Raw genomic sequence first — 13754 nt, 5'->3', positions numbered from 1 at the left:
TCCGGACGCGCAGGCTCAGCGGCCATGGCTCACGGGCCCAGCCGCTCTGTGGCATGTGGGATCTTCCCGGACCGGGGCACGAACCCGTGTCCCCTGCATCGGCAGGCAGACTCTCAACCACTGTGCCACCAGGGAAGCCCTCAGGATTAGTTTTATTACTGGTTGAGACTAACACTACGGAGGTAGGATATCAGGAACTTTAGTTCTTAGGGACTATGAAAGGCAGGCATTGAGATGTTCTATGATTTCTCACAGGAAAATCTACCTAACTATTTTTTGCTTTTCAGATGAAAACATATAGTAGCTTTTGGAACAGGGTTTTATGTTGGTTCTTTTAAAGCATGAGAAATTAAATAGGAAACTTGGAACATTTTGGATTCTTAGCCATTTTATCACTCATATCATTTTGTATCTTTTAGTTGTTTAAGTCAAACTAAAATATGTTTAAAAAATCTTGTTAAGTTCTTAGAGAAAAATAAAAGTAGTCATTGATGAATAATAATGCCATTGCAAAGTCAGAGTTAAAATGCTTTATTATCTCTGGAAATGTTTCCTAGTACTCTGTCAACTTCCACGTAAGATTTAAATTGACTTAGAGTAAAAGACACAATATTAAAAAATATACAAAAGTAAGAATTGCATAATAATTAGATTGAGGAAATGACAGTTATATCAGGAGATATACTGGGAGCTACAGGCTAAAGAATGTTGCTGGATTTAAGCCTGAAACTTAGTTCTGGGCTCTGAGCAGTCAATTAAAAATATGAACTACTAAACATGTATACAGTTCATAATCTATCAAAACAAAGAATTCTAGTTTATTAGCAGTTAATGTTAAGAAAAATTTATCTCAAGAGCGTTTATGTAAAGGGATTGAATAGTATAACTGGTTACATGAATGTCTGGTACAGGTTACTGTGTACTATTAATTCAGTTCTCTAAAAACATCTTTGTAAGGACCTGAAATAATGTAGAGAAAGCACTTTCTGGTCTGGGAAGGAGGCAGCATGATAAAGTAGAAAAAATCTGACAGACCTTGGTTCAAATCCTACCTTTTCCAGTTATACTTTGAGTGATTCTTTTTGACACTTAGTTAAGAGGGTATAATAATACCTCCACGGCAACTCATTTTGAAGGTTAAATTATATAATGTTTGCAGAGCACCCTTAGCGACCATTACGTTTTAGACAATGTTAGTGTTTGTCCAGGTATTTTAATGGTAATGTGACACGAGAATTAGTTAAGACTGTACTTGAGTATCATTTCTGTTAGCCTCTCATAGAAATCGTATAGCAGACCATTAAAAATTGAGATATTGATGCGCATTATTATTAAAATTTATTTATAATACAGAAATTCAGTAGTATTGCCTGAGTGGAAATCCATATATATGAATATTAGTTTCAAGGTGACAAGTGAAGATTTTCATATGAAAATTAAAAAGTAAAGTCTTTTCTCACAAAACAGATTTGGATCTGTTTAAACGCTTCACCATATACTTGATTAAAGAAGCTGGTGAGTTTTGTACTACAAAGTATGAGAGGTGACTTTGCCCTGCAAAGTTACTAATTGGCTTTCTCTTTTGTTAAAGAACTTAATGTGGTATTTGTACAATGTTCTAAGCGCAAACAGCAGCTTAGCCTGCTATATTAAGTATTAAAATTATATATAGATAATGAATTAATCTGATAAATAGAGGCATTTGACTGCTATATTAAGTATTAAAATTATATATAGATAATGAATTAATCTGATAAATAGAGGCATTTGATGATATTTTCTGGATGCTAAAAGGTATATATAAGAAAAAAAACAATCTGTTCAGTAGTTAATTGGTCAGTAGGTTTAGTGTTTTTATACGATGATGGATCATGTCTTTAGTTTAAAGGAGGATATTGGTTTTCCTTGTTCATCTAAGAACTGTATCAAAGTATTTTAATACAAGTTTACAAAATCCGGTGTTTAAATGTATCATTTGCTTTATCAGTAACCTTGCTGTATTGATAATATTATAGAAATCCTCTCAAACGGCATTAATATTTCATGTTTTATGTAAACGTGAAGTTGATCTGTATTTAGTTTCTGTTTATGGGTATTAGACTGAAAGATTAAGACAGACTTTAATTTAGGATAAAATTGGTGTTTTGAAATTGTAGACTTCAGTAGTATACTGAGAGATTATTTTGGAATGCTAAAAGTTACTCTTTTTATTAAATAGAATGCATCATACTCTGATATCTTTGCATATTACTGGTTAAAAAGAAGCCATTTATAAGGAGAGTCATGGGAAGAAAGTACAAAGCACTTAGGTTATAATAAGCTTGGTGGGCTCTAAGACCCAAAAATAGGCCTATAGGAGAATAGTAAAAGATGAGCTCTGAGAAGTAAGCTTGGGCTGCATCACACATGCTTTTTCTACAAATGTATTGCTCTATTAATATTTGAGGTTCCAGTAAGACATTCAGGTAGAGAGGTCCAATATGTAATTGGAAATTTGGAAAAAGGTATCTTTCCTTAAATTTATAAAATATTTCTAAGTAAATTCAGCTTTGACAAATAATTTTTCTCTTTATTCATTAGATATTATGCTTGGCAGAGCAGATTAAATTCACTGAAGATGTAGAAAATGCCATCAAATATCATAGTCTTCATCAGATTGAAACACAACTGGTGAATAAGTTAGAGCACTATACTAACGTTGATACAAGTTCTGAGGATCCAGGGAATACTGGTATGGGAAAATATTCCATTTTCTGCCTACTTTTGGGTTATTTGAACATTTTTTTAGTATTCTATCTTAATTTATCTATTGTGCTTTTGTCTGTCAATCAATCATCTATGTGTCTATTTTGGAGGTTACTTTAGGAATTACAATATACATACTTTTATATTGTACTTAGAATCAATAATCTACTATTTTAAGTGGAATGTAGAAACCTTACCACCATATGGGTTTCTTTATCCCCCCCTTTTTATGTTTTCTTCAATGCATATAGATATCTATATACATTGAAAACTCCATGAGATTATAATTTTTTTCTTTAATCGTCAAATGTATTTTAAAGGACCTGAGAATAGTCTATTATATTTATCTAGATGCTTACCATTTCTGTTGCCCATCCTTCATCCTGATGCTCCAAGTTTCCTTCTGCTGTCATTTTCTTTCTTTGAAGAATTTTCTTTAGTGTTTCTTTTAGAGCTCGTTTGCTGACTATGAATCTTATAGATTTCCTTCTCTTGAGAATGTCTTCATTTCACCTTTATTATTGTCTTTTCTGATGTGAGTTGATTTTTTTGGTTCTTTTCATGTTCAATGATTTTGGATTGTATCCTGGACATTTTGAATATTGTGTTATAAGAGTCTGAGTCTTATTTAAATTTGCTGGATAATGTTGCTATTTTTCTGTTAGCAAGTGATCTTGTTGGGTTCAGGCCACAAGTTTCAGCCAGCTTTCTGTGGGTTGCGGTTCCAGTGTCTGTTCTGTCTTTGCTATACCATTGAGATTTTCCCCACATGTGTGCCACCTAGTGGCCAGTTATCAAAGTCTTTGGTTTAATGTTTAGGATGAGGTCTGCACAGCTCAGGCTGAGCTCAAGAGTTCATAAAGTTTATAGGGTCGTTTTCACAATCTTCTCCCCTTCCATGGTCTTAGCAGTGATTTTGTGGTTCCCTTGGGCTCCTCTTTTGGTCCTCTCGCCAGAAACCTGGAGTTTCATGTACTGTACTCTCCTTCACACTTTCTGTGACTGCGTCCAAGTCTCGGACCAGTTGATGGGAGAAAAGAGAGAAAAAGAGCAATTTGAGTTAGTCCCACTGTCTTGGGATCATAGCTCCTCTGATTTCAGAGGACAGTTCCCTTCCTTCAGAGTTTTAGGCATTTCTGGGTCTCAGCTGCCAGCGCTGAGGCTCCTTTTCTGCTTTTCAAGTCTGAGTTAAAAGCCTTCTCCTGGACCTCTCTCTGTCTACACCAGTATGGGTTTCTGGCAGCACTGAATCCAGGCCCGTGGATATAAGAAAGGAAAAAGAAAAAGAAAAAAGGTAAATTTACCACTGGTTTGGTGGCACTTCTAATTCTGCCTTTCCCCAATTTGCCTGATACTCTTTACTTTTTCAGAGTCCTAAATAGCAGTTCAATGTATGTTGTCTGTGTTTTATAGCTGCATTCAGAGGGAGAGACAGGCTGAGTGTGTTTACTCCCTTGCATAAGGAACCAGAACCCTGGTTTCATTGAATTTTGATATCTTAGTTTTCACACACACACAATTCTTATTGGTGGATTTGACATTCTTTTGACTTGCATGATATATATTACTATACTATTCAAATGTACCATGAAATTACCATTTAAATTCATTTATTGAGAAATCATATGTGTGTGTGTGTGTGTGTGTGTGTGTGTGTATAAAATCATAAAGTACATAAATCACAGGCTAACATTTTCCCCAATTATTTTAATTGTATACAGAATCTGGCATTCTGGAGCTTAAACTTAAAGCACTTATTCTTGATATTGTTCATAATATTGATGTGGTGAAGCAGTTAAACCAAGTTCAAGTTCATACAACTGAAGACTGGGCTTGGAAAAAACAAATTAGATTCTATATGAAAAGCGATCATACATGTTACGTTCAAATGGTGGATTCTGAACTTCAGTATACTTATGAGTACCAGGTATGACTTGTGGCAGAAATGTTTAATTTTTCCAGTAAGAAATTATTTACTTTAAAGGAAATTTGCTATTGGATGAAAGAGTTATTTTTATTTTAGCTGTAACTTTTAAGAATTTTTTTTGTGTTATTGTCTTCTATTTCATCATAATTAAAAAGATGTTATAGTGGAAAAAATTCTATATACAAAAAAAGTTAAAATAATGGCAGTGTTATGCTGAATTCTCTAAATGTACCTTTTCTTAGAGCAGCATTTATTTATACAGATTGAAATATAGCTTTAATCTAAAGAGAATTGAATATTAGTCAACCTCAATGGGAACAATTTGGTTTGTGCCTCCTTTTACAAGGCCAAAATTAGTGCAATTGTTAATATGTCAAAGTATGTTTGTTAAATATTCTGTTTGTAAGGTAAAAGAATTTTCAAGCAAACAACCTAGCTCATGTAACCTGTTCTCAAAAAATCCAGCTGTGTTCTCTCTGCCTTTTTCCATCATAGTGAATCAATTTTAAGGATATATTTGACATTTATATTAATAAGCATATGTCAGGAGAGTTGCCAGTTGGCTCTTTCAAAAAGGAAATGTATTTTGACACCCAAATCTGTCCACCTAAATTAAAGAAAAACTCTATAAAATGCAGCTTGAATTGGACTCTATTTCTGCTAAAATTTAGTAGAAATTTTGAGAATTATTTGATAGGTTAAGATTATTAATTTCATAAAGAATTTTTCCAATTAATTATACTTTGAGGTTTCCAAAGTAGTTCTGCTTTTTGAAGATTGTAAGATTCCAGGAAGTAATTTACATGAATTTAAAAATACAAAATAGGATGATTATTGTACATAATTATATTGAATTGTATTGGAAAGTGTATAATTGTATACAGTTTCTGGATTTGTCTGCCTTAGAGGTATATCTTTATGACATTATCAAGAACTTGAGAGACTGTTTGGAAAACCTGACAATATGTCAATTGAGGATAGAATAAAATACATGCTTGAGAAATAAGTAAGTTTAATTCCAGTTTGTGCTTTAGAAAGTTTCTTGAATTACTAAAAAAAATTTTGTATATTTTTTCTATGTTAACAACCTTAAACTATTTTTTGCCTTTTTAACTAGAATCGCTATTTAACTACACTATATAATATTTGTACATATTGTATAGAATATGAATATTTGAAATTTATATTTCCCTTGTGTAGGGTAATGCTCCCAAGCTGGTTTACACTCCACTGACAGACAAGTGCTACTTAACTCTCACTCAAGCCATGAAGATGGGACTTGGAGGAAATCCTTACGGACCAGCTGGAACTGGAAAAACTGAATCAGTAAAGGCTTTAGGTGGACTTCTTGGAAGACAAGTTTTAGTTTTTAATTGTGATGAGGTAGAATAAATAATTATCAAATGATATAATAGAGTCTTAGATGTTTGGAATAGTTTTCACATACTTACATATGAAATGCTCTATTTTAAAATCACTCTTCTTTTAAATCACTTGAAAGTGGATTTTATTTGAGAAGTAAAATGGAGAGAAGTTGCACATAATATAGTCCAAAAACTTTTCTAAAGAGAACTATTACATAGAAATAATTTTAAATACAGAATGAAGCTTTATGTTAGAGTAGAGGAAAAATCTTAAATTCTTATTAAGTTACCATTTTCAAAACATTATGTGTATTTTGACTTAAAGAATAACTGAAACAAAATCTTATACTTGTTTAGTTCTGTGTACTTTTCAGAACACTTTCACATGAATTATTTTGTTTACTCCTTGAAACCATCCTAGGTTTTGAAAGAGTAGCTATTTAATCTCTGCTTAAAGAAGAACTAAAGAGGCATAGATGGGTGAAATGATTACCTTCTCACTAAATGACATAAAGTATTAAATTATTATTAGAGATTTTAATCATTTTTATTGAATATAATTTTTATTGTTATTTTTAAGGGCATCGATGTGAAGTCAATGGGACGAATATTTGTTGGTTTGGTGAAGTGTGGGGCCTGGGGTTGTTTTGATGAATTCAATAGACTAGAAGAATCTGTACTGTCAGCAGTTTCTATGCAAATCCAGACAATTCAAGATGCTTTGAAGAATCATAGAACTGTATGTGAACTGCTTGGCAAGGAGGTATAGCATATATTGGGAATTTAAACAATTAAACTATTTTATAAGACTTTGTGTTACTCATACTCAGGCAAATAGTCTATCTTTATTTCTCCTGGCACCTCTGTTTCTAATCTGTGACCAGTGTGTTAAACCTTTTTACCTGTGAATTGTCTCTGAGTTTCTCACCCTTTTTGGGTCCCATTTCCACCATTCATCTTCAAACTTTTGATATTGAATAATCCAGTTATAATAATATTTGCTAACATTTATCAAACACTCTATGCCACCGTGCTTAGTGCTTTTATGCATTGTTTCATTTAGTACTCATAACAGTCCTTTGAGTTAGGTACTATTATATTTTTTTAACTTTATGGATGAGGAAACTAGGGCTTGATATGTTAAACGTAAGAAGTGGAGCTGGAAATTGAACCCACGTCTGTCTAATTCTGAAATTCATGTTTTTAATCACTATTCTATATGAATCTTAAAACAATAAATACTTAACTATTCTTCTGTTGCTCACTTCTCCCCATAGGAGGTATACATTCATGTCATTAGAACTTAAACTTATTTGTATATAAAACATAGATTTCTCTATATAATGTGTAATGGTGAATACAATGAAAGTTGAAAGAACTGTGAAATTATCCCCTTCCCCATAATAACATTTTCCCAATACAAATTTTTCAGGGTAGACCAAGAAAATAGGACCACTTCTAACTTGCCTGTTACTTACGTGATGTTTCAACTCTTTCTTAACAAAGAAAAGAGAAATTCTTCAGCTTGTACCTCTCTGTCGTCAAAATTTATTTTCTTCCCTGTTCATTTTTTGTCATTTCCTCCTCTTAGAAAGAAAAATTGTCCTTTTTCCCAACTCAAACTAATTTTTCCATCTATACTTTGGAATCTGCTTCCCAGGGACCTTCTCTTCAGAGTTATCTCTGTCCTTCTACTCATTTCTCATTGGCTTTTATATATAATCACATATTTTCCTTCTTAATAATATATAATATTATATTAGATATAATGATACTGTAATATAATGTTTAGTATAATTAAAACATAAGCAAACCTTCCCTTAATTCATCTTTCCTTCCAACCACACTTTTTGTTTTCTTTCCTTTATAGCCAGGTTTTTTACTCTAGGTATTTCTACTTCCTAACTGCCCATTCATTGTTTACACATTTTAATTCTGCTTTTCTATTCTTAGTGCTTTGTTGAAAATGCTCCTATTAGATACTCTCATGATGTTTTGCTCTTTGCTGTTATAGCATTTATTAACTATGATTGCTTCTTTCAAATATTCAATAGACTATAAACTCCAGAAGGGCATAAAGTATTACTGACTTTAGTTCAGAGTTGTGTTGTCTCTGTGTACTTAGCAAAGTGCCTAACACAAGGAAGGCTTTTAGTAAACATATGTTGAATGAATGAATAGACATTCAAACTAGTTACCATCACTTAAACTTTCAGCCTCAAAAAACTGATTATAAAGAGCCTCTATAAAGTAGTGTAGTTCTTAAGGAGTTTATTATATGTTGAGTAAGGAGATGTTTAGCACACTAGTGGTTGCTTTTTGCTAAGGTATAAGATGTATGTGTAGAAATATGTCACAATAAAACTTCTATTTGCAATATGTTTTATAGTTATAGTTTCAAGTATTTGATGCCAATGTTTTAAATTAATATTCCAGGTAGAAATAAATTCTAATTCTGGAATTTTTATCACTATGAATCCTGCTGGAAAAGGTTATGGAGGAAGACAAAAGCTGCCTGATAATCTTAAACAGCTTTTCAGGCCAGTAGCCATGTCTTGTCCAGACAATGAGCTTATTGCAGAAGTTATCCTCTATTCAGAAGGCTTTAAAGATGCTAAGGTGTTGGGCAGAAAATTGGTAGCTATCTTCAATCTATCCAGGTGAGTTTTCCTGTTTTAAATATTTTAATATTTTGTAGTTCCATGATTGATCAGGGTTATTAATGACCATTTTTCACATTTGTCCAATTTACCTATTCAGTGATTTTCATATTGGTGATTTTCATAAGTAAAATTTTGTATTGTACTCAAGGTGTTGGTAAGAAAGATTTTAGTTTGAATAACAGAAACATCTGGCTCAAAACTGCTTGTTTTTCATAAATACTATTAATTCAATTTCACTTTTTTTCTGCAAAATATTTTTATTGGAGTACTCCAGCTAAATGATACTTACTAAACTAATTTACCAGCTGACCACTCAAAGCCTACTGTTCTTTGGAGGGAATCTTTCACAATTTTTTTTTTTTTTTTTATGTCTGATTCCTAGTAACAGAGATTGACTTTTAGCTTCTTTGGGCAACCTAGAATTCTGGTCCATATTACTTAAGAGATAGTGAGAACTAGAGTGTCAGAGATTGAGAGCAAGATGGATTGATTAAAGACTTTAGGAATAAAAGTAACAGGTGGTTATCATTTAGTGTCTTCATTAAGATGATAGCCAGTTTGTGAAAGGTTTATCCTGATCCTTGAGAACCATCCATCTTTAACATTTTACTTGAGTGATTATTTTGTGTTGCTTAGTTCCTTTTTATAAACTAATGTAATATTAGGACTTATTTCTATGTGGTAGTAGTTAAATTCTGTATTTCTTTTAATATGATTACAAAAATAATTTCTTATAGCTATTTGATCATTTATGATTTCCATGTCTTTACCTAAGAGAACTTTTGACACCTCAGCAACATTATGACTGGGGTTTGAGAGCTTTGAAGACAGTTCTGAGAGGAAGTGGAAATCTTCTTAGACAGCTGAAGAAAACTAGTGTTAAACAAAAAGGTATGGTTCATTATGCCAATTATAATCTTATTTTTAAAAATAAGTTTTAATTTAGTATAGTTTAAGATTTATATAAGTTATACATATAGTATAGAGGGTTTCTGAATATTACATTCTCCCAGATTCTCCTGTTGTTAACATCTTACATTAGTATTGTACATTTATTGAAACTAATGAACCAACATTGATTCATAATTTTTTTTTTTTTTGCGGTATGTGGGCCTCTCACTGTTGTGGCCTCTCCCGTTGAGGAGCACAGGCTCCGGACGCGCAGGCCCAGCAGCCATGGCCCACAGGCCCAGCCGCTCCGCGGCATGTGGGATCCTCCCAGACCGGGGCACGAACCTGTGTCCCCTGCATCGGCAGGCAGACTCTCAACCACTGCGCCACCAGGGAAGCCCGATTCATAATTTTTTAATAAAGTCCATAATTTATTGAGATTTTTCCTAATTTTTACCTATGTCTCATCATAACTTTTAAACATGCATTAAATATTTAATAGTTGTGGTATATAGAGGAATAGTCTAGTCCACTTGTGCTCAATCTATAACAGGCATTAGACTCACCTAGAGGCTTGTTAAAACACAGATTGTTGGACCCCACGCCCAAAGTTCATGAATTGGTAGGTCTGGAATAGAATCTGAAAATTTGTCTAGTCTTAAAACAAGAACAGAAACCTTAGAAACACATGGAGATTTTCTCTTTCAAAGATAGTATACCAAACAAAATTCCCTTTTACTTTTTTTTTTTGAATTTTTAAATTTAATTTTATTTATTTTTTATAGAGCAGGTTCTTATTAGTCATCAATTTTATACGCATCAGTGTATACATGTCAATCCCAATCTCCCAATTCATCACAACACGACCTCCACCACCGCCCCCAGCCTCTTTCCCCCCTTGGTGTCCATACGTTTGTTCTCTACATCTCTGTCTCAACTTCTGCCCTGCAAACCGCTTCATCTGTACCATTTTTCTAGGTTCCACATATATGTGTTAATATACGATATTTGCTTTTCTCTTTCTGACTTACTTCACTCTGTATGACAGTCTCCATATCCATCCACATCTCTACAAATGACCCAATTTAGTTTCTTTTTATGGCTGAGTAATATTCCATTGTATATATGTACCACAACTTATTTATCCATTCGTCTGTCGATGGGCATTTAGGTTGCTTCCATGACCTGGCTATTGTAAGTAGTGCTGCAATGAACATTGGGGTGCATGTATGTTTTCAAATTATGGTTTTCTCTGGGTATATGCCCAGTAGTGGGATTGCTGGATCATATGGTAATTCTATTTTTAGTTTTTAAAGGAACCTCCATACTGTTCTCCATCATGGCTGTATCAATTTACATTCCCAACAACAGTGCAAGAGGGTTCCCTTTCTCGACACCCTGTCCAGCATTTGTTGTTTGTAGATTTTCTGATGATGCCCATTCTAACTGGTGTGAGGTGATACCTCATTGTAGTTTTGACTTGCATTTCTCTAATAATTAGTGATACTGAGCAGCTTTTCACGTGCTTCTTGGCCATCTGTATGTCTTCTTTGGAGAAATGTCTATTTAGGTCTTCTGCCCATTTTTGGATTGGGTTGTTTGTTCTTTAATATTGAGCTGCATGAGCTGTTTATATATTTTGGAGATTGATCCTTTGTCCATTGATTCGTTTGCAAATATTTTCTCCCATTCTGAGAGTTGTCTTTTTGTCTTGTTTATGGTTTCCTGCGCTGTGCAAAAGCTTTGAAGTTTCATTAGGTCCCATTTGTTTCTTTTTGTTTTTATTTCCATTACTCTAGGAGGTGGCTCAAAAAAGATCTTGCTGTGATTTATGTCAAAGAGTGTTCTTCCTATGTTTTCCTCTAAGAGTTTTATAGTATCCAGTCTTATATTTAGGTCTCTAATCCATTTTGAGTTTATTTTTGTGTATGGTGTTAGGGAGTGTTCTAATTTCAATCTTTTGCATATAGCTTTCCAGTTTTCCCAGCACCACTTATTGAAGAGACTGTCTTTTCTCCATTGAATATCCTTGCCTCCTTTGTCATAGATTAACTGACCATAGGTGCATGGGTTTATCTCTGGACTTTCTATGTTGTTCCATTGATCTATGTTTCTGTTTCTGTGCCAGTACCATATTATCTTGGTTACTGTAGCTTTGTAGTATAGTCTGAAGTCAGGGAGTCTGATTCCTCCAGCTCCGCTTTTTTCCCTCAAGACTGCTTTGGCTATTCGGGGTCTTTTGTGTCTCCATACAAATTTTAAGATTTTTTGTTCTAGTTCTGTAAAAAATGCCATTGGTAATTTGATAGGGATTGCATTGAGTCTGTAGATTGCTTAGGGTAGGATAGTCATTTTCACAATATTGATTCTTCCAATCCAAGAACATGGTATATCTCTACATCTGTTGGTATCATCTTTAGTTTCTTTCATCAGTGTCTTATAGTTTCCTGCATACAGATCTTTTGTCTCCCTAGATAGGTTTATTCCCAGGTATTTTATTCTTTTTTTTGCAGTGGTAAATGGGAGTGTTTCCTTAATTTCTCTTTCAGATTTTTCATCATTAGTATAAAGGAATGCAAGAGATTTCTGTGCATACAGGTCTTTTGTCTCCTTAGGTAGGTTTATTCTTAGGTATTTTATTCTTTTTGTTACAATGGTAAATGGGAGTGTTTCCTTAATTTCTCTTTCACGTTTTTCATCATTACTATAAAGGAATGCAAGAGACTTCTGTGCATTAATTTTGTATCTTGCAACTTTACCAAGTTCATTGATTAGCTGTAGTAGTTTTCTGGTGGCATTTTTAGGAGTCTCTGTATAGTATCATGTCATCTGCAAACAGTGACAGTTTTACTTCCTTTTTTCCAATTTGTATTCCTTTTATTTCTTTTTCTTCTCTGATTGTCATGGCTAGGACTTCCAAAGCTATGTTGAATAATAGTGGTGAGGGTGGACATCCTTGTCTCATTCCTGATCTTAGAGGAAATACTTTCAGCTTTTCACCCTTAAGAATGATGTTTGCTGTGCATTTGTCATATATGGCCTTTATTATGATGAGGTAGGTTCCCTCTATGCGCACTTTCTGGAGAGTTTTTATCATAAATCGGTGTTGAATTTTGTCAGAAGCTTTTTCTGCATCTATTGAGATGATCATATGGTTTTTCTTCTTCAGTTTGTTAATATGATGTATCACAATGATTGATTTGCTTATAATGAAGACTCCTTGCATCCCTGGGATAAATCCCGCTTGATCAGGGTGTATGATCCTTTTAATGTGTTGTTGGATTCTGTTTGGTAGTATTTTGTTGAGGTTTTTTGCATGTATATTCATCAGTGATATTGGTCTGTAAATTAATTTTTTTGTAGTATCTTTGTCTGGTTTTGGTATCACAGTGATGGCGGCCTCAAAGAATCAGTTTGGGAGTGTTCCTTCCTCTGCAATTTTTTGGAAGAGTTTGAGATGGATGGGTGTTAGCTCTTCTCTAAATGTTTGATAGAATTCACCTGTGAAACCATCTGGTCCTGCACTTTTGTTTTTTGGAAGATTTTTAATCACAGTTTCAATTTCATTGGTTGTGATTGGTCTATTCATAGTTTCTATTTCTTCCTGGTTCAGTCTTGGAAGATTATACCTTTCTAAGAATTTGCCCATTTCTTCCAGGTTGTCCATTTTATTGGCATAGAGTTCCTTGTAGTAGTCTCTTAGGATGCTTTGTATTTCTGTGGTGTGTTGTAATGTCTCGTTTTTCATTTTATTGATATTTTTCCTTGATGAGTCTGGCTAATGGTTTATCCATTTTATTTATCTTCTCAAAGAACCAGTTGTTAGTTTTATTAATCTTTGCTATTGTTTTCTTTGTTTCTATTTCATTTATTTCTGCTCTGATCTTTATGATTTCTTTCCTTCTGCTAACTTTGGGTTTTGTTTGTTCTTCTTTCTCTAGTTCCGTTAGGTGTAATGTTAGATTGTTTATTTGAGATTTTTCTTGTTTCTTGAGGTAGGCTTGTATAGCTATAAAGTTCCCTCTTAGAACTGCTTTGACTGCATCCCATAGGTTTTGGATCATCGTGTTTTCATTTTCATTTGTCTCTAGGTATTTTTTGATTTCCTCTTTGATTTCTTCAGTGATCTCTTGATTATTTAGTAACATATTATTTACCCTCCAT

General features: G+C 33.5%; 1 protein-coding gene across 2 annotated transcripts in view; it reads left to right on the top strand.

Annotated features, from left to right (window-relative positions):
• Positions 1–13754, top strand: part of DYNC2H1 (dynein cytoplasmic 2 heavy chain 1) — a gene marked incomplete at both ends in the record, with an annotated part of 362190 nt that overhangs the window by 63989 nt on the left and 284447 nt on the right. For both annotated transcript variants that reach the window (XM_079708170.1, XM_079708169.1), the window contains 6 exons: positions 2581–2731; positions 4467–4672; positions 5873–6055; positions 6617–6799; positions 8473–8696; positions 9475–9590. In XM_079708170.1, coding sequence (XP_079564296.1) covers positions 2581–2731; positions 4467–4672; positions 5873–6055; positions 6617–6799; positions 8473–8696; positions 9475–9590 — 1063 coding nt within the window. The remainder of the gene's footprint in view (positions 1–2580; positions 2732–4466; positions 4673–5872; positions 6056–6616; positions 6800–8472; positions 8697–9474; positions 9591–13754) is intronic.

The sequence above is a fragment of the Hyperoodon ampullatus genome (assembly GCF_949752795.1).
Source record: "Hyperoodon ampullatus genome assembly, chromosome: 7".
Taxonomy (NCBI): domain Eukaryota; kingdom Metazoa; phylum Chordata; class Mammalia; order Artiodactyla; family Ziphiidae; genus Hyperoodon; species Hyperoodon ampullatus.
Note: the sequence above shows the minus strand (reverse complement) of the source record. Positions and strands in the feature narration are given on the sequence as shown.